Raw genomic sequence first — 27,895 nt, 5'->3', positions numbered from 1 at the left:
TGAATGAACAACTTTATTTATCCCTGTTTAAAAAGAAGGGGGCAATTATACGTAGGGTAGGGGCGAGGAACTACTTGAAGTAGGCCTCCTCTACCCTCTCAGCCCACTCCAGGATGGCCTCCTGCTAAGCGGCGCTATCACAGAAGCAGAGGTCAGGCGATAACTTTTCAGCGATCTAGGTGAAATATCTGATTTTGCGACAGCGTACACATTAGCGCAACAACAGCAAGTAGAAATTTCTTAGTCTAAGCAGTAGTACATCACTTACGCACAATGTGTCTTGTGTCGTTCGTGTTTGGGCGTATACTATGAAAAGCAGGCACTTCAGTTCTGTGCATCGCATCTGATAAGACCAATCTCTGATAGGACGAGCAGATTTCACAGTGCCTTCAGAGTTCAACAGTAGTCCTTGTGTATGCAAGTCACTCACATGTGCCCATATTTTAATGTACTTCCAGGTGTCGAGGAGGACTCGACGCCAAGCGACCGAGGCGTCGCCCCCAAAGTAGGAGGCGACATGACAGCAGACCTCGAAGAAATGGCCAGGCGCGAGCTTGGAGAAACGCCCGAAGTGAAAGCAAAGTCTATTGAGACGCTGCGCAGGCTCCTTTCTGGTAAGCTTGTTCAGAAAACGTGATGACAACATGGTCAGCCCAGTGCTTTCAGAGGTCCCAGGAATGAAAATCACACGTGATTGCAGCATGGTCAGCCCAGTGCTTTCAGCGGTCCCAGGAATGAAAACGATCTCATGTGTTTTCAGCTTGATTGGGCCGGTCTGTTTCTGCTCCATGGGGGGGAGGGGGTATCACATGTGGGCTAGTAAAATTTTGGAGGTTTTTCTGGCCACCGAAAAAGCGTTTATGGGTATCACCTTCGGCGTTAAACAATACATGGTTCACTTTTTGGTTGATTGACTGGAGTTACGTCACCTACCTAAGCAAGGGCTGGAAGACGTCGTAGTCGACCGCTCGGTGATAATTTACACCATATATGGCACCATTAAATGGATATACTGAATAAAAATAGGGAAAAAAACGACGAAAGCACGAAATTGTACTCGGAAGACGCGACTGCTTTCATAAACAGTCTATTTCACATATTTTTGACCAGTTGGCTGTGTTTTCGGAGGAATGTCAGCGCGCGGCGGCTTCACGCCAGCGCTAGCCGTGATGTCAAAGTCGCCGCGGCAGATGCAGGGTACACGTTTTTCTGTCCTGCTACTTCCCTTTCTCCACCTCTCCTTTACATCCCACTCTCCTCCTTCCTCAAAGGCACTAAGACGTGCCCCACTCCAAGGGGCTTTACCCCACCCGGGAGGGGCTTTACTCCACCCATGTCTGTTTGTTCGCTGCCGGGGCTGTTTGTAGTGGTTCTAGGAACCGTAATGGGAGCTGATCGGGTTCACACACGTGGGCGACGGCTGGCATTGTTGGCACGCCCGTTTCCGGTGACGTTAACTTCATCTCCTCTAGTTCAGGGCGCGGCCGCTAGACGCGGCAGTTTGTGAAAAACGCATTAAATTCACTATTTTCCACTAGTTGCTGTCTGAAATTAAGGTTGTGTCTATTGAGTCCAGCCTCCAATCTTTCAGTTTGGCTGGAAATCTCGGCAGCAAAAAATTTTGTTCATTATTCTTTTAAAGATGCACCCGACGATGACTCACATAGCTTTTTCATCGGTCAAAAACCAAGTTTGGCCAAAGAGCGCCAATCAACAAGTACCTAAATCCAGCACCTATTGCTCCCTAAGTAGATGTTCTGAGCTAATCAAGTTTCCGGTTGTAGCCTAGACAGTCAATTCTGCTTGAACCCTGCGCAATACCGGAGTTCTATGTCCGCATAATAAAACGTTTCTTTTACCGGTGTGGTCAATGTAAGCCATGCAAAAATGATCTGCGTTAGGCGTGCCAAACTAAACCAGATTGTCGTAGACTATACTAGACTGCTGATATAGTTAAGTGCTCAGTCCACTGCGTATGCGCTCTGTTCTCCAGAGGAGCCCTGGCTGGAGTGTCCCACGGACGAGGAGTTTTTGGTGAAGTTCCTGCGTGCCCGCAAGTACGACGTGGAGGAGGCCCTCAAGAACATCAGAAAGTATTTCCGAGTCAAGCAGGAGACGCGGGAGATGTTTGACAACTTGAACCCGTATTCGGTTCCTTTCGACTCCACATGTCGAGAGCACCGCTTAGTCACAGTGTCCCGGCAGAGGGATTCACTCGGAAGGGGAGTGGTGCTCTTGAGATTAGGTGAGCATGTCTATTCGAATATATGTACATCTGCGTGGTCAAATTCTGGAGAAAAAAGAAGAAGGAAAAGTGTAACATTAGCACTTACGTATACTTCTTACTCTGCGTTTGTATATACAATTATTACGTGTTCTCTTTGACAGCTTAAACTAACGCGGTTGAGAATGCAGGACACTTTTTGGGGACAGTCCTACTCGCTTGTGCTTTGCCTCCATAGCTTTTCCTTCATTCCTAAAATTTGTTGTCCGAGGCTGTAGTGGAGTCAGTGGGTTGTTATACACATATCCATGACTGCAGCGCGTAAATTAAAAACAGACCAACAACTTAAGCTCTTTCTAGCAACGATGAAGCGTATATCAACAGCAGTAAGGTGAAAACAAATCTTGCGGTGACGCACGTTGTTTCACAACGTAATAGCAGCGTATGCTTGGCAGAGGATTATTTCACCTAAGCATTTTCATAAGTTCCTATAAGTGTTTTCAGGCACATGGAAACGCGGGCGTTTTATCAGACGATGATAAAGCTCAGTCTTTCGGAGAAGGCAAATATTCGTCGTAGAGCATGTGGGGGTGCTTTCACCCCTGTAAAGTCGTTTTCGCCTCATGACGCAAGCGCGTCCGGCGGGTTGACGTCTTTGCCACCGTGCAAGGGTAGGGGCTTTAGGTGGCGCTCATAGCACCCATCGGGGACGCTTATAGCGTCCATCCCTCTATCCATCTGCTGGCATCGAGGCACCCTAGGTCTCGCCGCCCTGTCGGCGAGGATAGGCGGGCGCACAGGGAACGGCAGCGAGTCTCTCTGGGGTTTGGCAGCGTGCTCTCGGCGAGGTCCGTGGGTACGATTCCGTGGGTGGGGCCCTCGTGGTGAGTAGGTCGTCGGCGACGCCGCATTCGCGGTACATTGCATGTGTTACGTTTTCTGTGTATTGTATTGGCGTTGTGTATAAAGTTATTTAGCATGTTATTAGTTATGTATTAGATTCGGCTGGCGAGCTCGCCGTTGTAAAAGCGGTTACTAAATGCCCACGTGTTTGTTGCTCGACGGCGTGACTGTGACCGTGCGTTCCATGAGCGCGGTTCCATTCAGACCCCACAAGAATCTCTCTCTTTGATTACTCCAGGCCTTTCAAGTGCGCAACCTGGTTAACAATCACATGTGGGAGATGCGATTTTTGCAGGATGTGGAACAACGTAGTCCTTTCCGCGTTGAAAAAATACGAGGAATTTCATACCACTGCTCCCAATGACAATGTAAGGCGCGATTTGTGCTATTTAACGTAATAATCGCGAGCGAAACTTAATTACATCCTATTGTTTTTTCTCCTTACAATGTAATTTCGTTCGAGAGCCTGATCGTTTCGGTTGCGTCTGTGTTTGGTTGGCGGTTTTCAGGCGCATGGAACAGCGGGATGTGCTCCCTCATCGACTACTTCCGTGTCAGCCTGGTTCAGGTCGAGTGGCTGCTCTTTCAGCAGGATGTACAGATCCGAGGCGTCGTGTTCGTGCTCGACTTCAAAGGTCTGAGCGTGTACCACATTACGCAGTACACTCCGTACTTCATGAGCAAGCTACTGTACCTGATGCAGGTGAGATTAATTTCAGGTTTTGCGGAAGCAATAACGCGGGACTAAATGCTATACACAGTACCACGCAACCTTGCGGTCCGAACAAACGCACTTGTGCACGCCGAAATTAGAAAGGCCATTGTGGGTAAAGATATAACTTTTAGCTCAAGTTCTTAAAGTTTAATTTCACTGGGCGTCGAGATGCTTAAATGGGGATGAGTGCAAGACTCCATAATTATCACTATGTGCGTTCTCTTCTTGCGCTCCAGCGAAGTGGCGCTGATGAGAGGTAAAGCTACACGCAATATAAGGAGAATAGAAGGAAAGAACATGACTTTTAAGGGCTCGTTTTTCTTTGGTAGACGCACTATTAATGAGAATAGACAATAATGCCATGGAGAGAATAGGGAATGTTATTTGCGATAATTAGGATATAAATGTGAAGAAAATAAAGTGGACGAAAAGGTAACTTGCCGCCGGCAGGCACTGAACCTGCGACCTTCGATAACAATGGAGAATAGAAGTAATTTACTCAGGGGGAAACCGATGATTTGTATTTTGTTATGCATTCAAAGATAAGGAACAAGCTTGATTTAGATAGCAGTTTTTTTGGCTTTGAACTCTTTCAAGGGCGCTGGTGTGGGAGATCCTTTGATTGTGTAGAAAGGTTTTGCGTGGATTTTGGGCGTGCTTTTGAAAGTAAGTGCACCTAAAGATTTCACTCTGCTTCGGTGAACTTGCAGGCTCAGAAACCAATTACAACCTTGGTTTGTGTTGCAGCTAATTGTAAGTCAACTCACTCTTTTCAGGACTGTTATCCGATTCGAGTCAAAGCCCTCTACGTAACCCACAACCCAGCATTATTTGACATACTTTTCGCCGCAGCGAAGCGCTTTATGAAGCCCAAATTGCTCCAAAGGGTAAGCGAGAAGTTATTCATGTAGTATAGGAAACATAATTTCATTTCAGTGTGTATTCACCATTGATAAAAATGATCTGTCATGTTTTATTTGGCACGAACATGAACAATCAAGTTAGTGAATAGAACTGGGGATCTAAGGGCTTCTTTTTTATTAGTTACAACATAGCAGCAAACAGTCAGTGAAACCAGAAAAAAGCACAAGGAATATTAACTGTGGTATGTATGTATGTATGTATGTATGTATGTATGTATGTATGTATGTATGTATGTATGTATGTATGTATGTATGTATGTATGTATGTATGTATGTATGTATGTATGTATGTATGTATGTATGTATGTATGTATGTATGTATGTATGTATGTATGTATGTATGTACCTCGGTGCACGTGACACGGGTGCTTATTTCGTTCATGATGTCATTATGTTTTGCATTTGTTCAGGTTCGTCTCCTAGGACACGACTTGGAAAAGTTACATAGTCTGCTTCCTGCGGACGTAATACCCAAGGAGGCCGGTGGAACGCTCGAATTGTACGATTACGACAAACTCGAGAAGGACCTGCAAAGTAAAGCGAAGTTCTTCGATGACATCAGCCGCTACGGCTACCGCAACAAGCCAGGCCGACGTAACAGATGATTCCGTATCGCGCTGCTAACGATCAAGGAGCAAAAGCGCATAGCACGGAATGAAAGTCTGTGATAAAACATTCTGTGGCACATAGTGTCTTAAGGTAACTGCGCTCAGTGCATGTACTATAAAAGCTATTATAGTGGCTCGGTCAATATGATTCATTAAAAGGTGGTCATAAAAGAGCAAATAATTGCAATCGTGCGCGTGTGTGTCTGCATCACACACACACACACACACACACACACACACACACACACACACACACACACACACACACACACACACACACACACACACACACACACACACACACACACACACACACACACACACGCGCGCACGCGCACGCGCACGCGCACGCGCACGCACACACACACACACACACACACACACACACACACACACACACACACACACACACACACACACACACACACACACACACACACACACACACACACACACACACACACACACACACACATTTGCTTTTCCTTACAGCTCCCGATGCTTTCAAAGTGGTAGATATGGACCTGCTCAAAATCATGCCTTCAAGTACATTTTTGGACGTGAGTATGGACATGAATATTGTTGAATGGTAGTTGTGACGGGGCACAAAAGTTGCGTACGTTCTGCCATGATCACCAGTGATTTGTTATTGGCTGGCACTGTCGTCGCCTCCGAGAAAAAGTTGCTACCAATGGAAATAGTTTAGTCGACTTTCAGTTCATACTATAGCTTGTTATGGCATGTTTCGTCTTGGTTTCGTTGAATATACCGTGCTGGTCCTCATGGTACCGGGCTGCATGTAATGCGAGTCCCACCAAAGGTGAGCGGAAAATTTCGGTCTCCCAGTACAGGTGTATGTTGCCTTAAATTGCGAATAGTTTTAAAAGCGCAGCTGTTTATTCTCGACTAACCCCCGCATAGCACTCGCGAAAACTGTCATCATTATGCCGGTGCGAGGGCAGGAAGCTTTTTCCGCGGGTGCCCGCACACTAGCGCCGCTGTTGGTACCAGCCTTGCACCACTAGTGCGAATTCCACCAATTTCTTTTTGTTTTATTTTTTGGAAGACCTAATATTATGGCAAAACAGCGTGGATGACGGGGCAGTTGAAAGAATGAACAGAAACAAAAAGGCAACACTTTCTGCTCTTTGATCTGGAGTAGCGAGCCAGGCGGCAAACCAGGCTAACATCTGTGAGGCTGTCATTTAAAAACTGCTATCTGCCCGCGCTCACTCGTGGACAAACTGTGATACGTACCCCTGTCTACAAAAAAGTAAATAAGGGGAAGGGGGGCAAAAGCCTTCCTCTTCTTCTTCTTTCTCCTTTATTTCCGTGCGCTTCCTTCCCTCCGCAACTGACATTATAAAATCTCAACGTTCCTTTCCCATGCCGCTGCAGCATATTGTATAGTATACTATACCTCGCAAGTTCCTGCAGGGTGCGAATACGTCAGCTACAAAGGTACTACGATTTTCTTCAACCATTAGAGGCAGGCGCGCTTCTTAAAAAAAAAAAAACAATTTCTTGCCTTCCTGGATTACAATATTTAGCTAAGCCAGCTCCAGTGAACACTGGTGAGAAACCGAAGCAGTGACAGCGCCATCTGGGCCCTTTGAAGGCGCGCGAAGCCCTCAACTAAGCACAACAAACGATAAGAATTGGCGCGTAGATATCTAGTGGCACTAAACGTGACGAAATACGAGAGTATACTAAGGCAAAAAAACAACAACAACAACAACAAACAAGGTTACGAGAGCTGTGTCTCTCTATACTAGCATCCTTTTACTACATCACGCACACCTAGCGTGCCGGAGGTGCGTTAACGGGCACGCGCGTATGTTGATAAAAAGATACCTGTGAAAAGGTGCATCTTAAGTTAGTGGAACAACCTCTTAAGAGGTCTCACCGTTGGATTGAACGTGCGGAGCTTACCACGGCTTATAATTAGGCTCACCATATCAAAGGTCTCGCCCCAGTGCTGCACATACCGAGCTTACCACGGCTCACGATAGGCCTAATCATACCACAAATTTTCTCTCTAAGGCTAAACATAAAGAGCATACCACGGCTCAAAGTAGGACTCACCATTCCAGAAGTATGACAAGCCCATTGTAAGAGAGGTAGCTTACCAAATTCTGAGAGAATGTAGCAGACCAAACTCAATCTAACAGGCAGTATAAATTTATGTCTTTTCGCTGGTGTACGTTGGGGAGCCTCATCTATGACCGACTTTGGAAAAAGAATGTTCACATGGCTGTACGGCCCGTCGCAAATAAGTAGCCTATCCTTAACACATGCCGCCATTACGCCACTGGCAGCCAGCACAAGCTCGACCATCTGCAGCCTCTCAGCAGGAACCCGCAACGAAGCGCTGATCGATGACAACGGCAAAATGTGACACGATGTGTTTAGTACTTCAGTTGTCGTAGCACCCAAAACGGTTTCTCTCCGAATACTTGCTGTCATATACAAGGTACCCATAATCGCTTTTTTTTGTTTGAATTTCCTAAGCAGGCCCGCCACGGTAGTCTAATGTTTATGGTGCTCGACTGCTGACCCGAAGGTCGCGGGATCGAATCTCGGCCGTGGCGGCTGCATTTACAATGGAGGCGAAAATGTTTGAGGCCCGCGCACTTAGATTTAGGTGCGCGTTAAAGAACCCCAGGTGGTCGAAATTTCCGGAGCCCTCCACTACGGTGTCCCTCATAATCATATCGTGGTTTTGGGACGTTAAACTCCAAACATTATTATTATTTTCCGAAGTACAATACTCGCTGTGACTCACTTGAGTACACATGGGGAGTCCATTTTCGCTGCTCTATATATAGGCAGTCTACGGTGACTAAATATAGCTTCGAAGACTGAAAAACGCTAAACACACACAAACCAAGAACCGGATTATCAAGGGCGCCAAGTGTAGGCGCAAAGCGCGTGCCAGGATACTAACGCACAAAACCAGCCGTGACCACTCTGGTTGCCTTGAGACGATGCGGAAACGTTTGTTTGTCTGGCGCTACAACGGGCACTACGTTAGCCGAGTGCGTATAGTGAAGTATAGATGAAGTTACATGTGCAACCTTGCTTAAGTAATTCCGCCAGTGCTGTGAAGTCGTTGCGATCCCATTAAGGAATTTTCGGATGTCTTGCGTCGCGGTGACCCAAAGTAGCGAAGAAAGCGAGGACATCGTCGGTATGTTTCGTTGTCTTTTAACAACACGAAAGCTTTGCACTTTTATAGAAGTGGGATTTATATAAGGATAATGAATTCTGTAGCGTTTGCATAAGTTGAGGGTGGGTATATGAATCAGGTGCCGGAGTCGCAAACCTTTTCTTTCGTATGTGTACTTCGGGTAACTGCTCAACTTTTTACTCGGACAAAGGAAGGGAAACACGGCTTTGCCCGTGTCAAAAAGTTGCGCTGTTGCCCAAAGCACGATAAATCAAAACCGACTCGCCCACCTTGCTGTGTTGCTGAAGCATATTTTGTCTGCTGTTAATCGGCCTGCTTCAATACTAATATACGACACAACAGGATCGATAGGAATTTGATATTACGAATAAGTCCAGCTTAAGGATTCTATCGAGATTTTTGGGAAAACGGAACCCAGAGGTCCTTATCTTACCTGAACGGAAAACTTGGCCGGTACCTAAGCGAAGTCCATATTGATATTCTCGAAACGTGCCAAGCTTTATTTCGCCACCGACAGGCTGTATGCATGCAGTGTATTGAAATTAAAAAGGCAGTTCTGCACGCGCGAGTCAAGGTACCCACTGTGCATGGGCCTGGAACGGCAGACAGATGGGCTTGCAGTACCAATCCCAGCAAAAAAAAAAAAAAAAAAAAAACATGGCTTTGGAACGTTTGGAATGCTCCCGGAGGACAACTTAACGTAAGTTAATTTTTGCAAATACTTCAGCGCACATATTTATGACAACATTTCCTGACAAACCTGTGCAATCAAAACGCTAACCGTGCTTTTCGCCACGTTAGCCGGAAGTTACACTTCGCGCCTACCAATTTTGAACATTTTCAAACTACTCGTATACAAAGCACTAGTGCAATGCAAGCCGCAGTACTCATAACTGATCTGGATTCCACATTTTAACACTGTGATTCTTAACCTCGAGGTCGTTCAATGTAGTGCCGCTCGCTTCATCTTTGAAAATTATTTTCATGCTGCTAGTGTTATAGATAACTGAGAGTAAATCGTAATCTCTCTAACCTTTCACGGCACCGCTAAATTTCGCGTCTCTGTCTTTTTCGTAAAATATATTCATTTAACACAAAGCTACACTTGCCTCCTCGTGTTGACCATCAATTTAAGATCGGTGATCGGGGAAGTACGTGAGCGCTAACGGACGAGGTCGTACACGAGGTCGTAAAGTAATACAACTGACTGAGATGGTCTATACTTTAATGCTTGGGATCCATCGTCATTATGCACCACGCGAAAGCCCTGCCGCTGAGAGACGAGCTTCGTGAGGTAAGGGGTGCCAGCCGACAGTGTGCAAAATTTGCACACTGCCGTTAGCCGACAGTGTGCAAAAAAGGGTCATCATCTGGTAGATCTGTGTCGCCACACGTTTCGACGCTCTTCCGGTTTCTTGTTGACGTCATCGTCTTATATGCTGGAGCTTTGCGGCGTCCATGGTTTCACTGACTTCACAGGGGCAGCAACGGCAAAAGATGGGCTACTTGACACATGACCGAATTTGAAGAACCAGTTAAAAAAAGAAGGTACAAAGAATGAGAAGACCACGTTGTCCTTTGTTTCTAAGCATGTTTCTCTGGTTGTTGACTTTCATTCATCAGAGCACTGATAGCTGTCGAGTCAGCGGTGATAGATAGGGTTGCAATGTTTGCCTGCCTCAGTCATTTCAGCACCGCAAGGGAACTCGTTGGGACTCGTTGAGTGGTAAGTATCCAGGAGAACATTCATGAGCTTTCAAGAGTTGGACGGACTTGACAATCGCCCTTTGTCGGAGGAAAAGGTCATGGGACACTGGCCGAGACCATCCTCAGCTTAGAAAGCTTCGAAGTGGTTGTTTGTACCTTTTGAGGTTTAACCGATATTAGAGACAAACTTTAAGCAGTGTCGTTTTGTCATTTCTTCCTCTTCTTTCCCGTTTTTGTAATATCTCTTTCCTACTATATTTTATTGCCCTCACCCCCTTTCCCTAGCAAAGGGTAGACAGCCGGTTTGAGAAATGGCTAACCCCCCTGTCTTTCCTTCCTTCCTTCCTTCCTTCCTTCCTTCCTTCCTTCCTTCCTTCCTTCCTTCCTTCCTTCTCTTCTATTTTGAAATGACAAAAACATCTAAGCTTTTCGTTGGTATGGGCCATGGGTTTTGTTATCGTCGGCTGCTGAGTCACACTGGAACTTTAGGGACTATGATGGCTGACTGGTTAGCTATTGCAACGAAGAAATATATTGTCCTGGTACCCACAAAATTTTGCTTATTAAGAATGTTCTTTTTACCCTGGCACTTGCACATACTTTGGAAGGAAACGTCACCCTACTGCCACGCTAAATAATCACCCCTACGTCCACTATGCCGCTATGCGATGTCCTCACTTTCTGTTAACGAATCCCTGTGGTTTCCGGCGAACTAAAGTATTCGCAGCACGTTCCACAGGCTCCTCCATCGTTTAAGCTTAGATGTGGTCTGCTGCAAACTTCAGTGCTCGAGTCGCATCAAACGAAGAACGTCACCGCATTACGCTCACTGAGGCAAATCAGGCACCTCAGTTAATTTTATTATGCGTGAGTTTCCTCAATATGAAAAACTGCGGTTTTGCTGCTGCTTGAAATTTGTTTAATATATATTACCTTAAGAAAACTGAAAGTCGGACTAGCTGACCTTGATTCATTTTCCAATTACTCAGCCAGTGCAGGAAACAACACATACTGCAAAGACGCAGACATCGATAGGGCTGGCATAGGTATACTGCTTTGTCATTTGCGACGTTTGTTTTATCTTGTGCTTTTTTTTCAGTTTCTTCAAAATATTTGCTTTGCGAACGCGAAGTATGTATCATAGCGTGCTCTGCAATCAAGTTGAATTGATGTGTCACAGCCGAATGGGCAGGGTGCCCCGCAAGGTAACGGATATTTGTAACTACAGGGGAACCGGTCAGTACACCTAGATCGGCGAGTTATTTGGCGATGATGAAAATGTGTCTAAAAGATGCGAGCGAAAGGGGAAGACCATGCGCCACTTGTGTCTTCTTGTCATCTGCCGTCCACGGCCCTCTAAGCGCCCCTGCTCATCTTCGTTCACATGCGCCTATTTGGCCTTTCTTTTCGTTGTATCGCGCTGTTGTCTACTATGAAGCGCTCTCGATCGCCGCGTGTCATCGATGCGAGGCGATGACGGCGTATGACCATGTACTGTATAAGCCTTAGATAATATTATCCGTAATTCGAGACGTTAATGCACCTAGAGATGTCGTCAAGGTCTCTAGGAGCCGTAGCGTCGATCACCCGATATGCGATACCTGGATACAAGTTGCGTGAGTAAATGACGTGATTGAGGCAATGCCCGTCCTGAGGGCGTGTCGACGGCTCTCGAGTATGTTCGCGCGGCTCTAGACGCTGTTGCTAACGGGCCTTGTCGGTACTAAACTCGCACACTGCGCCTGAAACTCGTCGAGAAGGCGTTGAGCAGAGGAAAAGTGTCCGGCGCCGCAATGGCAGGAAACCAGAGGGCATTTAATTGAGGAAGGAAGCGCAAATCTTGGAGCAGCTGTTCTTTCTAACGCTACCCCAACGATCTTCGCTTGAGACCATTTGCGGTACGGGTCGTACCTGTAGTAATGCGTGTGACAGCGCTTCGCCGTCTAGTATGTCACAAGGAAGCGGGACCTAATTCGCTAATCTAATTGCGTTCGTAAGTGTCATTTGCAATTGGCAGGCCGCTTCGCTAATAAGTTGCCCTTAATTGCAATTGATTCTCAGCTGCTCTTCAGACTAGGTCCGAGGTAAAACCTAAATGTGCACATGACGCGTTACTAGCTGACATATTGAAGGGAATGTTCGATAACATGCGACAAAAAAAATTGCGTTGTTTTTCTTCACCCACGCTGGAGGCTATCAAGAGCACGCATTTGTAAACTAACGACTGCTCAGATAAGTGGCCGCGGCAGGTCGGATAAAGAAAATACCCAGTCAAAGCAATGACGATATGACGGCTCCAAGTGTGGGAATGTGAGGAGCCGTGAAACAAACCATTGAAACCTATCATGAGCCAGCCTCTCTTCGCTGTTTCCCACTCTCCGACTCCCACGATATTCCCCTGGCTTTCTTGGCTCTGTGTCCACCTCCCTGTGCCCACACCAAAGAAAACTCGCGATCGTTCCTCGTTTTTCGCACAACCGATGACGATATGGCCAACGGACTGTATACGGGATGATACAAACAAACGTTGACGATGTCTTTGTGTTGGGCTAGACGATTGTTTGGGAGGGAACTGTAGACCTAAGAACAGGACCTCAAGGACATTTGAGCGCGAGCGATGTTTCAGCGTGTGCGTACATAGCATCTTCTCTCCGTTCCAGTGGATGTTGGGCAAGTCCAGTATAGGTCGCACAAATATTTCTTACTCACCACAATAGCGAGGCGTTGCGTAACCCTTTGCCCCGGTGTGCGGTTGTAACGCTGTCTTCTACTTCGGCTCTTGTGGACCGAACCTATCTCTGACGTCTCGGTGCTCATTGTGGACAGGGCTACCGCTAGGTGGTCTTCCGTTGCAGAGGCCATAACGAGAAGGGAAGGCTACAGGCGGTATGTATATCTGTGATTTGATCTGTTTTGAATCTACTTTAAGTATTTAAAAAAAAAGCTTTTCAGTGACTTTGTTCCTCAGAATTGCCTCAAATTGTAAGACTCGCTCTGAATTGAATGGACAGCACGCGCAAAACTATAAGTGCTTGGTCTCTTTCGAATTTCCTAAACTCCCCATTGTGATTATACGTTGCCGGCCGTGTTCCAAAACAAGAAAGCTCTTGTACTATAATTGTTCGCGTGAGCAAGTGTTAGACATACCTGATGGGTGCCATATGATTAATGTTAATGTTATTAAGCACTTAAGAAGCAAAAAGCTTAGGGGAATGTGGCCAGCGTTCTTACTAACATACAGCCGTCAACGCATTTTTTTCGCATTGAAGAGCATACGCCATAGCCACGAACTATTGCTGGAGAACGTTACTTTGTCCGTAAAATACTCATCGTTTGCGGATTACGGCTTGTATGGCAAGAGTAGTACGGCAGAAACAACGCCGTTAGTGACATTTCATGACGCAGAGGCTCTAACCAGAGGCACACAGAATTGACATTGCAGTCAATGCAGTTACACACATGTTCTGCTTAACAGCTGGTGTGAAGCATTGGCAATTAGATCGTCGTTAACCCGCAGTGCTTTCATTATTCTCTTTCGACGAGAACATTGACGCGACTGAAAAGTTTTCTAATGCATTGTAATTGCGCAACACGCCACAATATGCCGCTGCCAATTCGACTACTACCGCCAACGGCTTCGGTGAGCCTGTATCCATGAACGGCAAGAAGTCGCATCAGGTGCATGCATGCTGATAACCTATTTTCATCGTTATTAGTGCTAGCTGACGTTAGCTGCACTCGTTAATATGGCCATGAAAAAAAAAAAGGGGGGGGGGAGGAGTAGGGGAAGGATGAGAGAATAGCCGTTTTTTTGCGTTGTTTACATTCTTCTACAGATATTCGCTATAAATGATACGTGTAACTATCACATATGCAATTGTGAACTGACGGAGTATTAGGTTAGTAAGGGTATAACTAAATGAGATACCAAGAAGAAAACACAAAAAGAACAGCAACACAACGTCACGGTCTTGTTGTGCGTGGGAAAACGAGCGCTGTACGCAGCATTAACAATTGTTGGGGTTTCACGTCCCACAACCACGATATGGTTATGAGGGACGCCGTAGTAAAGAGCTCCGGTGTTCTTTAACGTGCACCTAAATCTAAGTACACGGACCTCTAGCACATCGCCTCCACCGAAATGCGACCGCCGCGGCCAGGATGAAACCCACGACCTTCGCGTCAGCAGTCGAGCACCGTAACCACTAGATCACCGTGGCGGGTCCTGTATGCAGAATGTATGACTCGAAGTATCCACCCGTACAGCCTTCTTCGTACACTGTCAGTGAGCGCGACTTCGGTTCGTTTATTTCTCATGGGAACACGCGAAAGTTTGGTTTCCGCGGTGATTAGTGCCTTGGCCTACCTTGGCTCTTTTGGCTTTTCCGTGGTCATTGGTTTCTTTTTGGTAGCTACGAGAACTTACTGCGCAGCAGTATCAGCTTAGGTAGAGAGAGGCAAACAAGAAACAGCAGGGAGCTAAAGCAGGCACGCCTCGGGATTTTCTAACCTGCACTGAGGGAAATGGGCAAGAAAGATATAAAGAGAGAGAGGGAGAGCCTTAAAAGCGCGCATATTTCGTGGTGGCACGTTTTGTGGCACACAATAAGTATTCAAGTTCCTCAGAGACCTGTCGACATAAAGTACATTAACAACGCGTTCGTTTCTTTTTGCGCCATTGACTCACACGGCCATGCATGGTCCAACAATCTTGGCTTCCGAAAAAAGCTATCCATCGAGTCCAGCCGGTTTAGTGCAGTTACACTTGATGTCACAACTAACCCAAACGCGCGTGATGTGTTCAAAGATATTCTTCAATCCCGCTGAGGTGGCGCCTACAGGTGGTAGGTGTAAACGACCATTGAGAGCGTTGCGTAAGTTTCCGTGAAAGAAAAAAAGAAAACTGTTTCCTGGGCCGCCTTGGGGCACAAACAACGTTTGCGAAGTGAGAGCAACGGCGGGGGAACCGGATATCAAGGGCGGAAAGGCGAGAGACTTCAGTGTGCCCGCGCCTTCAATGACAGAATATTTTGTCTGCCTTTCCAACGAAGACGCACCAGGTGGTTTCACTCGATAATAAGCTCAGTAGCACTGGAACGTACGCGCGCCACTGTTAACCCTAACAAAGGTGCGAGAAATACAATATGTGCTCGAAGTGTGGTCCTGTGCAGCATCTCTGTCGGTGCTTGAGTTTACAATCAACGACTGATTCGCCAGTCACGTCTGTGAAGACTTGACGGCTGCTGAGTTGCGTTGCGAATGTCGTGTAGAAGACAGCCAACTCGCCGGCAGAGCAGCACTCTCTGTGTTTGTCCAGCCCTGTTTTTATACTTACATTTCTTACATGCGCTCAAAAACTCTCGCTAATGAAACCTTTATTTCGTAACGTCACTTCAAAAGCATACGACGACATGTTCACTTAAAAAAAAATACGCGTTCGTTCTAGTTTTCATTTAAACTTTCGTGCGAATTCGCTACAGAAGTTCAGTGCTCGTTCAGATACTTGTAAAGGGTTTAATTCTTCACACCGCCTCACTGGAGCAGCAACTTTTATATGCATTTGCTGAGTTTATATACTGATATTATTGTTTAATTTCTAGAACAGGGAATCGGTTCCCACATCTGGAGGAAGCTGTACTTCTCAGAAAAATGAACCTATACTTATGTAACTTATACGCTGCCATGAACTTTCGCTAGAGATAAAAAAAAAAGAAGAAAAGACACTTCCGCTGGCTCCATTCTGACTTGAAATATGCAAGTGCATTTTATTCCTCTCTTGTGCGAGAATTCGTCCGATGATTTAATTAAGTGACGGTGTTGCTAACATCCTTAGCATTCCACGCTCTGCTCTTTTACAGCAGTGTTGGCCCAATAAAGCTCAGAATAAGGCAAAACGAATTCTCGAAATTACCTGTCGTTCGGTCCGGCAGCCCCTGTATATGACGACGATTACTTTTCTTTACGACGTTACATCATATATACATTTTTTTTTCGGAGCTACTTACTACGCAACATTTTCGTCCTTTGTATATACGAGGGGCGTTCAATAAAGATTTCCCCTGACCCACTTCCTGGGGACGGAGAGCAACGAAACTTTGCAGATTTATTAGTCCTTTTCTACATAGGTGCCACCCAGGGACAAACACTTCTCCCATCTTTTTATGCAACTGAAAACACCTCGCTTGTAGAAGTCGACAGGCTGCTGCAAAAGCCATGTTGTAACTTCAGAAATCAGAGTCTCATCATCTGGAAAATGCTTGCCCTTCAAATATGACTTCAATGTTGGAAAGAAGTGGAAGACCGATGGTGCGAGGTCGGGTGAATAAGGGGAATGCGGTAGAATTTCAAAGCCACAGGAGCGTGCTTCCGCCTGGGCAACATGTGAGTTGTGAACTGAGGCATTGTCTTGCAGAAGGCAGACACCTTTGGTGAGCATGCCACGCTTCTTATTTTTGATGGCCTCCCGCAATTTCCGCAGCAGTGAAGCATAGTATGCCCCAGTAATCATGTCACCCTTTGCTAGGAAATCCATCAAGACTACTCCGTGCTTATCCCAAAAGACTGTGAGCATGACTTTGCCCGCCGAGGGCTGGGTGCGGTGCCTACTTTGGAGGCGGTGAGTCCAAGTCCTTCCATTGCATCGACTGGACTTTAGTCTCCGGATCATAGTGATGGACCCAGCATTCGTCCTCTGTAATCAGTCTGTTGAAAAAGCCCTGCTGGTTTCCATGGCACATGGTCAAACGAGCCTGGGAGCATTCTACTCGTTCCTGCTTTTGGAAAGGTGTGAGCATCCGGGGAACCCTGCGAGCGGATACCTTACGCATATGAAGATGGTCCTGAATGATTTCTTCCATGGACCCCAGACTAATCTTGACATGTTGGGCGAGGTCTGGAACGTTAACGCGGCGATTTTCCAAAATGGCGGCCTCCAAATGCTGGATGGTGTGTTCATCGACAGCATAGTGGGGTCGCCCTGCAATCGGAGCCGCTTCCACCGAAATCAGACCGTATTTGAATTGACGATGCCAGTTCTTCACTACATCATATGATGGGGAATCCTCCCCATAAACCTCTTTTATCTCATCGAACGTCTCCCTTGGAGTGCGGCCTTTCAAGTACAGGAACTTGATGGCTGCTCTGTATTCCACTGTATCCATTATCACACCTCACACCACTTCATCACCTCTAAAAGAAAGACCGTTATTAGTTTAGAGTTGCACATTGGCACGTGACTTACAGTGACTTATGTCATTACGCATGCGCAGTTTCAGCATCCTGCAATAAATAGAAGTGAGTCAGGGGAAATCTTTATTGAACGCCTCTCATAATATTTCACTCTTAAAAAATATCCTGGCCGTATAATTCAATCCTTCTTTAAAATAGACACAAATTGTTCGCTGATTGTTTTTCGCTTTCGAAGATTACATTTTTTTTCCCGCGTCCTGCCTAGTTTGCTATAGCTGGAGAAGTACCGCAGCGTTTTCGATTGCCCGCGACAATTTTGCGGTTTCTCTGACCTGCGCTGAAGTCGCAAGTTATACACCGCCACCTTCTTTACTGAAGCCAAAGTTCTGGTTAACCAAAGTGCTGGTTAAACAAAGGTTCGAAGTTCTGGTTAACCAAATGTTCTGAGTTCGGAACAAATTATGCCATCTGCGGTTGAAGTTCTGCTGTGGGTCTTCTACAACGTTCCGTTTTTTTTCTACTGTCAGTGCGACAACGCCGCCCACTGGGGCGCTTGGTCTTCGAAGAAAAGAAGGTTGGCAGTGAGGGGGCGCGTTTATTCTCCAACGATAAGCTACCGGGGTCGCTATTCGCCTACAATTCGCCTGTTCTCTCTTACACGCTCGGCACTGGAGAGACTCAGCGGAATGGACTTCCGCAGTACGGAAACGTTTAAGAAACGTAAAACGATTTGTTCCGTTCCTTCTTTCTTCCAGAGCTTCCTCCCTGAAATGTGATCTTAGTTGGTAACAACAACCGTCACTATTCAGGTTGTCTTTTTTTTGTATATTGTGCGGCATGCAGGGAGTATTCCTGCTACGAATTGTGGGGCATCACTTAGAAGTGAAGACCCGTGTATTCGCTGCTACGGAAATGGACTTACAGCGCGAGTGATGTGAATTACTCGCATTGAGACAAAATTACACCTTAAATCTTGTAACTCTAAGACTTAATGGCATATTTTAGTAAGGACACAGGCACGGGACGCTACCCTTCTGTGCAGGTTATGGTTGAGTGTCGCATTTATCTATGCGCACGCGTTCCGCATAGGAATGGCCGACACCGCAGCTTGTGACCACTGCGGAAGTGATGAAACAATTCAGCATATTCTGTGCGACTGTCCACAGTACTGTTCGCAGAGACAGTCGCTTTGCAACGCGCTTGACAAATTGGACGACCGAACTCTTTCGGAAGAAAGAATCCTGCGCCACCGACAGGACTTTACGTCTCAGAAGAAGGCTGTGCAGGCGCTAATGCGCTTTCTGCGTTCAACCGGTCTATCAGAACGGCTCTGATAGGACGTCCTGCATGTGTGTGCATTTTTTGTTTTGTTTTTATTTTATCTCACTCGCTCTCTGTCCTCTTTCCGACCCCTATTTCCCCACCCCTGTGCAGGGTAGCATACCGGTCAGTCGCGCCAGGTTAACCTCCCTGCCTCTTCCTTTTCATCTATTTCTCTCTCTTTGCTTTAATGTACCAGAAACGCCGGCCGGGTCCAGCCGCTTGTTTACCAATGGTGCGGTTGCAGGAAATGGAGAAATAGCGGTGATACAATTGTTTTCATCCCAACACAAGGACGCCGGCCGTGAAGGCCTTGCGTGAGACACTTCAGGCGTTGCCGCATAATCACGCGCGTAAGACGCTCACCTGTCAGCGCCTCTTTGATGGCTTAACTACGTAAGACTCGTGAACGCTTGTTAACGCACAAGTAACGCAGGCACTTCACACGCCTTCTCGCCAACGATCCAACAACCGCCAACGCTCCAAAAAGTAAAATTCAGTTATCTTGAGCCGGTTCACGATTTTACAAAAGTGTCATCAAGATTTTTATGAAAAGCTGGTCCGAAAAACGAAAACAACAACAACAACAACAACAACAACAACAAAGCAAATATATTGTTTAGCCGACTCGTCGCTCACCGACCCAATACCACCGCAAGTATCTTGAGCGTGAAAGGAAGCCACACGAGAACAAGAAAGAAACATGGCTGACATGAGGGAGATGTGCAGCATACATAGTTGAACACATTGCTCGCTGCGGGTGATGGCTTACACAGGGATTATAGCGACTCACGAATAGCTCGTACAGTAATAGACTGGCACATACACAAATGAGTCGTTCAAAATTTTCGTTTAATCCTGTCAACTTCGAGAAACACTTTTCATGACGCTTAACGCGCAGGTGATGCTTTGCCATACAGACGCCTGAAGCACTGGCCACGTTGCAAGCACTGTGCTGCCTTCAGAGGGTATTTGCTGTGAGCTGGCTTCGTCAGACGAGTTTCAAAAGAAGGTAACGTCGGCAACAACGATAATGCCCTGAAAAAGTGATTGCGATATAAAACAATATGTTGCTTGGTGTTACAGGTCTTTTCATATTTGCGGTTGGATCTAAAAGCGAATTCTCGTCAACAAATTACTTATGTATACTAAAAAGGAAGTGTGCGCCAGGCACAGAACTGAAAGAAATAGCTTTGTTATTACCCCGACCTTTCATTCCGGTAACTGTGTCCACGCAGTTTTTAAGAATTTTAATATTGTCTGGTGGGTCTGTATGCAAATGTTCTGACTGATCGTGCTAACTGTTTTATTTTTCTACAGACACCGTGCCAATGGCAAACGGAACGAATGGCATGGAATGTGAAGCCTTTAACAACTGGAAGTGCTCAAGCTATCTCGCCCAAGAGGATGTAACGGAAACGCCTGAAATAAGACAGAAAGCTCTGAAACGGCTGCGTGAGCTCATTGCAGGTAATCACGAGGACTTCACATGTATGATTCGGTTAAGAAATGGGAAACTGCAAGGATTCTTTTATTCGCCGAAAGACTGTTCTGTTGTTGTTTTTTTTTTCTACTTTAATGGAGTCTCTTTGGTTCTTGTTATCTAATTGTAGGCTATAAGAAAAACGATCTGACAAAGAGCACCCATCGAGGTTTCCTGGTACGCAGGCTTAATTGTTGGCACCGGAAGGTGTTTTACTCTGGCATTCTGTTAGAACTTTGTGGTTTACTTTTTGTAGGTGAAGGCTAAAGAAGCAAACATCGAGTGGTGAATAAAGGTTTTCGGGTACAAGAGTTAAGACTCGCAAATGTCACAGCCCAATGAAAAAAAAAAAAAACAGCCCTTAAAAAGGCGTGGGAACAGATCAAAAGAGAATGCGCAGGGGACAGAGACAAGAAAGATAACACACAGGCGTTTGATTATCTTCCTTATCTATGCTCTCGTTTCCATCCCAGCTGACTGCCACGCTTTCTAAGACAAACAAGCTATCCCAACGCCACACATTTTTGCAGCACTTAAGAAACAAAAGCACAGTGAATTCGCTGCTCCCTCCCCCTCCCCTTCCCGCGACACTCTACGACTGTATTCAAAGAACCTAAACTAACAGCACGCAACCATCGTTCACGCGTAATCATAAACTATAGGCCTCTCTCACCAAACATCGTAATGCTCAGGTGAACGACATCTCCACATGACTGCGGACGACGAAGTCCTCCTGAAGTTTTTGCGAGCCCGGAAGTTCAGCGCGGACCGAGCTTTCAAGGTCGTCAAGAACTACTTCAAAGTCCGGCGAGACAATCCACAGATGCTGGATGACCTCAGTCCAAGCCGCATTCCATTCGACAGCGCCTGCCGAAAGCACGGACTGGTGACGGTGTCTCGCAGCAGCGATCCCCTCGGACGGGGCGCTGTGATACTCAGATTCGGTAAGCTAAGTACAATAAGTAATATTGTTACGTGGCCGTGACGGTGGAGAAGGCGGCAGTCGGACTGTTAAAATCGAAACTCTTTACTGGGCGAACTTGTGCCTAGTAAAAGAAAAGTCAAAGTACAAGCAATGCACGCTGTACACTGACAGCGGCGATCACAGTCGTCGGTCGGTCGGTAATAGATCGTCAGCCGAAGGCAACGTCTTTTATTCATGAACGATAGAAAATTCCAGCATTATCGCTGGAGCTCGCGTTAGCTCTAGAATAAACTCGACTGCTTTTGCTGTGGGCAGAATTTTATCAGGATAGCCTAAAACAATCGAGAAGCTTTCCAAACGTTGCGGCGCGGCCTGCGCCGAGCGATGGTAACAATTTTTTTGTGGGTTAAACTTGATCATATAAAATAAAGAACTAAGCACGCCTAGGGATATGCCATAGTTGGCTGATTGGATAAGGTATTTACGCACTAGGTAAGAAAAGTAAATGATAACAAGGACTGTACCTGGACTTTTAGGGGCGAAGCTCCTTAAGGCGGCACCCGTTCGTCCCTCGTAGTCGTCGTCGTCGTAGTAGTAGTAGTAGTAGTAGTCGTACTCCGTAACAAGTCTTACGCTTTGACCTCCAAGGTGGTGCCGGTGGGAGATTTTTCCTGTGCGTTGTTGAACAATAAAAAATTCGCAGCGTGCGCGTTAACTAAAAGCCGAATTCTTCTGTCTCTCATTCCCCATTAGCAGCCATTGGCATGTTCCAGTAGGAAACGTTAGTAGAAGTAGAAGTGTAAGTGTTAGCTAAAAGCCGACTTCTCCTGTCTCTCATTCCCATTAGCAGCCATTGTTTACCTCCAAGGCAGTGCCTGGTGAGATTTCTCCTGTGCGTGATTAAACAATAAAAATTTTGTTCAAAACGCCGTTGATTGATGAAATAAACCAACGAAAGACGCCAGATGTTTTGTAAAAGCAAAACGAAAGAACGCCGGATGTTTCTAAAGCAAAACGAAAAGACGCCAGCTGCTTAACGAAAGACGCCAGATTTTTCTAAAGCAATGGTTTTCTAAACAATGAAAATTCACAGCGTACATGTAAAATTAAAGTGAGCTGCAAGTCGTCATAACTCATCGAACCTTTAGTATAAACGCGCCCGATCTCACGTCGGTGATGATGTACTGGGCGCGTGTTTGACAACCGTATGCTACTGAACGCCGGAGAGAGAGGGGAGACCATGGGGAAACGCCCATGTCGTCTGCTCTGGCGTTCATTGGCTAGCGGTGGCGCGAACGCCATTTCCGCTTTGGTTGAAATTTTTCGCACGGTTGCCACGGCAGCGGCTGACGTCTCGCAGTAAATGGCGGGTGAGGAGTAACTGAGAGCCGCTGTTAGGGTAGCCACTACAGTGTTCTGTAGTAGCCACGCTACAGCTGTGTGTGGTGTTTTGTGAATACACCGGTGATCAGGATTGCGGTTCGAGTTGTTTCCAAACTACTGAAGCCGTAAGTAAACAGTGCGTAGTTAAGAGTATACGTTGTTGGGCTAGTTGGTTCATAATCTTCAAAATTGGCTAGCGCGAAAATCGACAAGGACTAAGAAGGAACACTGATGTACAGGACAGGCGCTACTCGCAACTAAACTTTATTCAGAAACGTCTTCCTACATATATACACAGCCGAGTGGCGCGCGCAGGCGCAATGCACATGACAGTCGACATGCTAATCAGGACCGCGATACCAAAAACATATTCGCATTATAACCAAGTGTCTAAGAACAGTCTTTCCTTACTGCGCAGAACAACAGGAGTGTCACTGATACATTCACGGTCTTTCTTTTTAATATGATAAGCCTCCATTAGTTCTCTGGCCAGCGCATTCCCACTTCTGCCCAGAATTCGAATGCTAGACAGCACTGGCTCACAGGCACAGGTCCTACAATGCGTAGGCAGATGAAAATTCAAATTATTCTTAACAGAGCGCTCGTGTTCCCGTGCTCGATCGTTGACGCAACGACCAGTTTGTCCGATATAAAGCCCGAACCGCACGTACGCTCCCAAACGCGCACGGGGCGCGCGTCAGCGCGCGCAGCCCGGGCGTCTCCGGCGAGTTATGGCGGTTTCCACCCACACACTACGCGCGAAGGCGCACGCGAAGCGCGCGCTTCCTCATACGTGCAAGACATCGTTTCGTACAAAATTACTGATAGTTCATCAGAATACTTACAAAACCTCCTTCTGTTACCTTTTTTTATTCTTAGATGCATGCAAAAGTAAATAAGAACTAAAATTTTTCATATGATGCGTATCATCATCCGTCGGTCAAGCCGGTGCTGGTAACAGCCATGCCACAGTTGGGCTCCAAGCGCTTCCAAGCGCGCGCCGTCTCAAGGTCGATATCAGTCGCCGCAAACACTCGCGTACCGCGCGCGTTTTGCCGCGCTTACTTCGTCTGCGCATGCGCGGCCTCCGGAGCGCGTACAGCCAACGTACAGCGCGCGCTCGGCCAGCGTACGTGTGGTTCGGGCTTAAACCTTGCCACAAGTGAGTGGGATTTCGTACACGGAAAAAAGCACGTCCGGCCCTACGTCACATGCGCCGTAGGCGTCGTGTACGAAATCCCACTCACTTGTTCGTTCTCTCCTGCGTTCTGTAGCATACGGTTGTCAAACACGCGTACTGGGCAGAATTCACGGAAGATTCACGGTTTACCGATGAACCTCCGCAGCTTCGCCCACTCATCATCATTCACTCCGTGGATATGCTGTGATTTTTTTCAGCACGGTCAGAAAACGCTGCTGATCGGTAGTCGAGGCTCCCGAGAACACGCGGGCCAAACATTATAGCGCAGCACGAGGCCTGGGATTTACAATAAATTCTCAAAGTCAGCTTAAAATCGCTTCCTCTTCTCTCGACAACCGATGCTATTTACTCAATATCACTACGTCATTGACACAAGTTTCACGCCATTGGCTGATTTGAACATGGCGCGCTCGGTAGTTACTGCGACCGCCGCGGGAGGCCGCCACTTGGCCACGCGCGCGCACGATCGCACTGAAAGTACTCTGCGCGTTCGAAGAAAAAAAGAAAAAGCGCTCAAGGTCATGAGGCGCGCGTGACGTATCTTCTTCACCCGTGCCCCCCCCCCCCCTGCTTAGCTTCCAGCGGTTTCGTCGGGGCGAAAGAAGAGAGAAAGCAGTTATAGCGTGCGACCAATCTTTGCGGTGGTCGATTCGTGAGGTAATAAGCTCCTTGAGTGAAGCCATTCCATGGATACTTGGAAAAGTGTTGCAGGGCTTCTTTAAGACAGTTTGCATTTAAGCGGCAATGTAAAGCTGTGTATTCGTAGTTGCACATATCAGTCCAGCGAGGAGACAGTCAGTATACTTTTGACTCTCTTCGGGAGGCTCTTCTTCATATATATGAATAAAAATGAAATGAACATAATAGTGCTTCATCTGAGAAGCTAGCGTGCCACGAAGAGAGGACATTAAACCTGGCATGCTTCGAAGTGCCAAGTCGCGTGAGGAACAAGGCCTTTACTATTAAACGGAAGCGAAACATTATGATTTGCTGTGGAGTACTACAATTTTCACCTAGGCACCTGCTTAGACCATGTGCTCGACTATCTATGCTCAGAGGCAGTTTCTTTCTTGTTGGTTTTCAGGAGCCTGGAACACAGATGTGTGCTCGCTGAACGACTACTTCAGAGTATGCATAGTGCATGCCATGCACCTTATCCATCAGGAACAGTTCCAAGTCAAAGGCGTCGTTGTAGTCTTAGACCTGAAGGGTCTCGGCGTCTACCATGTGGCCCATTACACACCGTATAACATACGAACGTTCTTCAGTCTCGTACAGGTGAGTCGGGGACGCCTTTCATTCATTAGCTGCAGTGCACGGTAATGGTTGCGTAGGGATTAATGCTTTGCAAGTGCCGGACGTGGTCCGTGTATAGTGCGCACTGGCGTAACCAGGCGGTGGGGTTCAAACCTTTAAAAAAACTTGTGTGTGAGTGCATGCACGCACACATACAAACGCACGCACAAGCATACATAAAGGACGATTGAAATATTCCCCCCCACCCTTGAAAAATAACGTTCTCGCTACGCCCCATTTAACGCGCGTGACTTGATTTCGATAGACAGATAATGAGGAATATACTTTCACTTTCTTCAGGACTGCTTTCCCCTGCGGATCAAAGGAGTGTACATCATTAACAGTCCGGCGATATTTGAGCTCTTCTTCGCTATCGCCAAGTGTTTCATGAAGGCGAAACTGATGCGAAGGGTAAGCGGTGCTATTTTTTCTCCGGCTTTTTGATGTCCAGTTCTCTTGTCACTCAACCCGTGGAACATTCGTGTTTCCAGATACGCTTCATCGGCAACATCGACAAACTGCACGGCCTCGTTCCTGATGACGTCATTCCAGAGGAGCTCGGAGGCACGAACGAAAGCTACGACTACGACGTCATGGAGGAGGATCTGCTACAGGAGGAGGAATTTTTCCGAAACGTGAACTCTTACGGGTATCGGAAGAAGTCAAAGACAATGTTTGAACACAGTGTCGTACGAGACATATAGAATGCTTTTAACGGATGCGTACATTATGAATATAGAGCTGGATTTGGCAAAGGCGACTTAGTGAACGATCAACTTTAGGAAAAAACGTGAACACACTGCCTTGTAGTTGCTAAAGCACTGGACTAAGTCATCTCTGATCTCTGTGAACTTCATTGTGATATGCACACACTTAGCTGAAAAAAAGTTAGAGCAAACTCATAGCTAGCCACATTTCGTTGCTGACGACAGTCGAAAAGAAAACATGGCACCTCTCGGTTTGTACAGATCTTAGTATTCGCAATTTGACCACTATCGTGAATAAGAGACCTGCACGTATGCCGAAACGCTTTTTTTTGTTTTTTTTTTATATTGGTCCGTGACCTGTTCTACTAATCAAGACTGACCTGGCGGTGTTCCGTCGAACTGTTTACTATTCAAATAGTTACGTGACTAGAGTAATCTTGTGTTGACCGCAATCTCTGTAGTAACCACAGAAAACAAGCAAGAGAAAATGTACTGTAGTCATCGAGGGGTACACATTTCTGAGATAGCTGCCTTGATACTGCTGCGAGCATAGTGCGCAAGTGGTGCGCACTATTGCCACAGCAATAACATTATGGTCATACCAGTCAGAACTAGAATGGTCTCTCTTAATAGCGTTCATCGGAAATTGGAGTTACACATCTGGCCAAGCAAATACAATAAATTCGTCTTTTATCCGTTAATCCACGGCACTCCTCTGAAATGCAGCTTCGTGGCAACTCCAAGTGCAACATGAAGTGCGAACCACGCCTCATTCCTTAGAAGCATTTAACGCTGTCAGAAGGCTGGCTCATCCTTATCAAAAGCCACTGCACAGAACAATATTAGTAGGTTGCAATAAACGTCTGTTTCGTACATATCCTACTAATTTGGAGCTGGAGTTTGCACGTCTCTTCAGAAGGTCGCATTATACGGTTACCTTTATGAAAACTCACTTAAGTGAACGTTATAGGAAGGATGGTATTTCGTATCCACGTTTAAGGACGTTGAGCCTTCGTTTCTTCGTTTCTTTATTAACCTGTAATCATTATTAATATGAGAGGCAGCTTGGGCAACAAAGCCGACGAGGCACGACCTTCAGGCTCCTTTTCCTTTCGATCAGCGTGCACTTTAGTTCCATGCATTCACTTTTTTGTCCAACAATACGGTTAACAAACGCCGTGTAACTATGACTACTTATCATTCGCAAACGCTTTCATTTTTTACGAAAACCTGTCAATTTCATTAAATGCATTAAGATTTCCCCAAAACTTTCCTTTTTTTTTCTTAATTCAGGAGGATGCAGTGACAGGCTCACTGGTTCGGAGGTTATGTGTGAAGTCTGCTCAATTTATTGTAGTCTTTTGTTTTGCCAGCAAATAAAGCTATTGGCAATGTATCTTATTGTCCTTTTCTCTGGCGTCATTTCTCACATTATACAGAACACTACAGCGACGGGTGCTGCGCCGTAGTGTTTCGCTCACATTTTCACAGGAGCTTCGACCACCGATCGGCAGCATTTGTTGACTACTTTCAAAAAAGTGTTCCAGGACCCCTTTGAAATGAATAAAAGGCCTGTTTATATATCATCACGTCTTTGTTTCAGACAGGTAAGTTACCCGCCCACAAAAGTTTTCGGAACGTGGGCTCCACGAAAAATGCGAATTTCTACTCTGTTAGTGCACGGTGCTTCTAACTTAGCGGGTACCTGTATAGGTCGCAGGCACTACTACAGGCGGGAAGAGTTATTTTGAGGCTATGTTCTCACACAAAGCGGGAATATAGCTTTCTCGGAAATTTCGCGTTCCGCAAACTTTTGGGGGCGGGGGGTACTACATGTCAGGGCACTTGAACATGTCGTCACAAGAACGGCAAAAACGGTGCATGAATATAACTCTAAATTTATGCAGTACAAGCTTAGACAGTTAAACGTTTGACTTGCACTCTATTCCCTCTTAAGCTACAGGGGCATAGTCAACGCAAGGGTGGAAGGCACGCCAAAAAAATAGAATTTTAAAAGGTCACCAGGGGAGTGGAAGTTATTAGGCATTTCACAAACAGTGGCAGAACGCGAAAAGCAGGCTGCTTCACACATTAAACGTGTGAATCGAATGTTAAAGTCTCG

The 27,895-nt window shown here is 46.3% G+C and overlaps 1 protein-coding gene across 1 annotated transcript; it reads left to right on the top strand.

The window, feature by feature from the left end:
- The first annotated feature begins 462 nt into the window (after nucleotides 1–462).
- On the top strand, nucleotides 463–27,072 carry LOC125756137 (uncharacterized). Its single transcript, XM_037649508.2, has 11 exons — nucleotides 463–614; nucleotides 1,994–2,245; nucleotides 3,637–3,830; nucleotides 4,619–4,729; nucleotides 5,176–5,367; nucleotides 8,473–8,563; nucleotides 20,099–20,248; nucleotides 20,954–21,205; nucleotides 24,855–25,048; nucleotides 25,367–25,477; nucleotides 25,558–27,072. Exons 1-11 carry the CDS (start codon nucleotides 518–520, stop codon nucleotides 25,768–25,770), a joined length of 1,857 nt encoding a protein of 618 aa, XP_037505436.2. The 5' UTR covers nucleotides 463–517; the 3' UTR covers nucleotides 25,771–27,072.
- Nucleotides 27,073–27,895: the final 823 nt, after the last annotated feature.

This window comes from Rhipicephalus sanguineus, chromosome 2 (genome assembly GCF_013339695.2).
Source record: "Rhipicephalus sanguineus isolate Rsan-2018 chromosome 2, BIME_Rsan_1.4, whole genome shotgun sequence".
Taxonomy (NCBI): domain Eukaryota; kingdom Metazoa; phylum Arthropoda; class Arachnida; order Ixodida; family Ixodidae; genus Rhipicephalus; species Rhipicephalus sanguineus.
The sequence above is the reverse complement of the archived record's forward strand: the minus strand, read 5'-3'. Positions and strand labels throughout refer to the sequence as shown.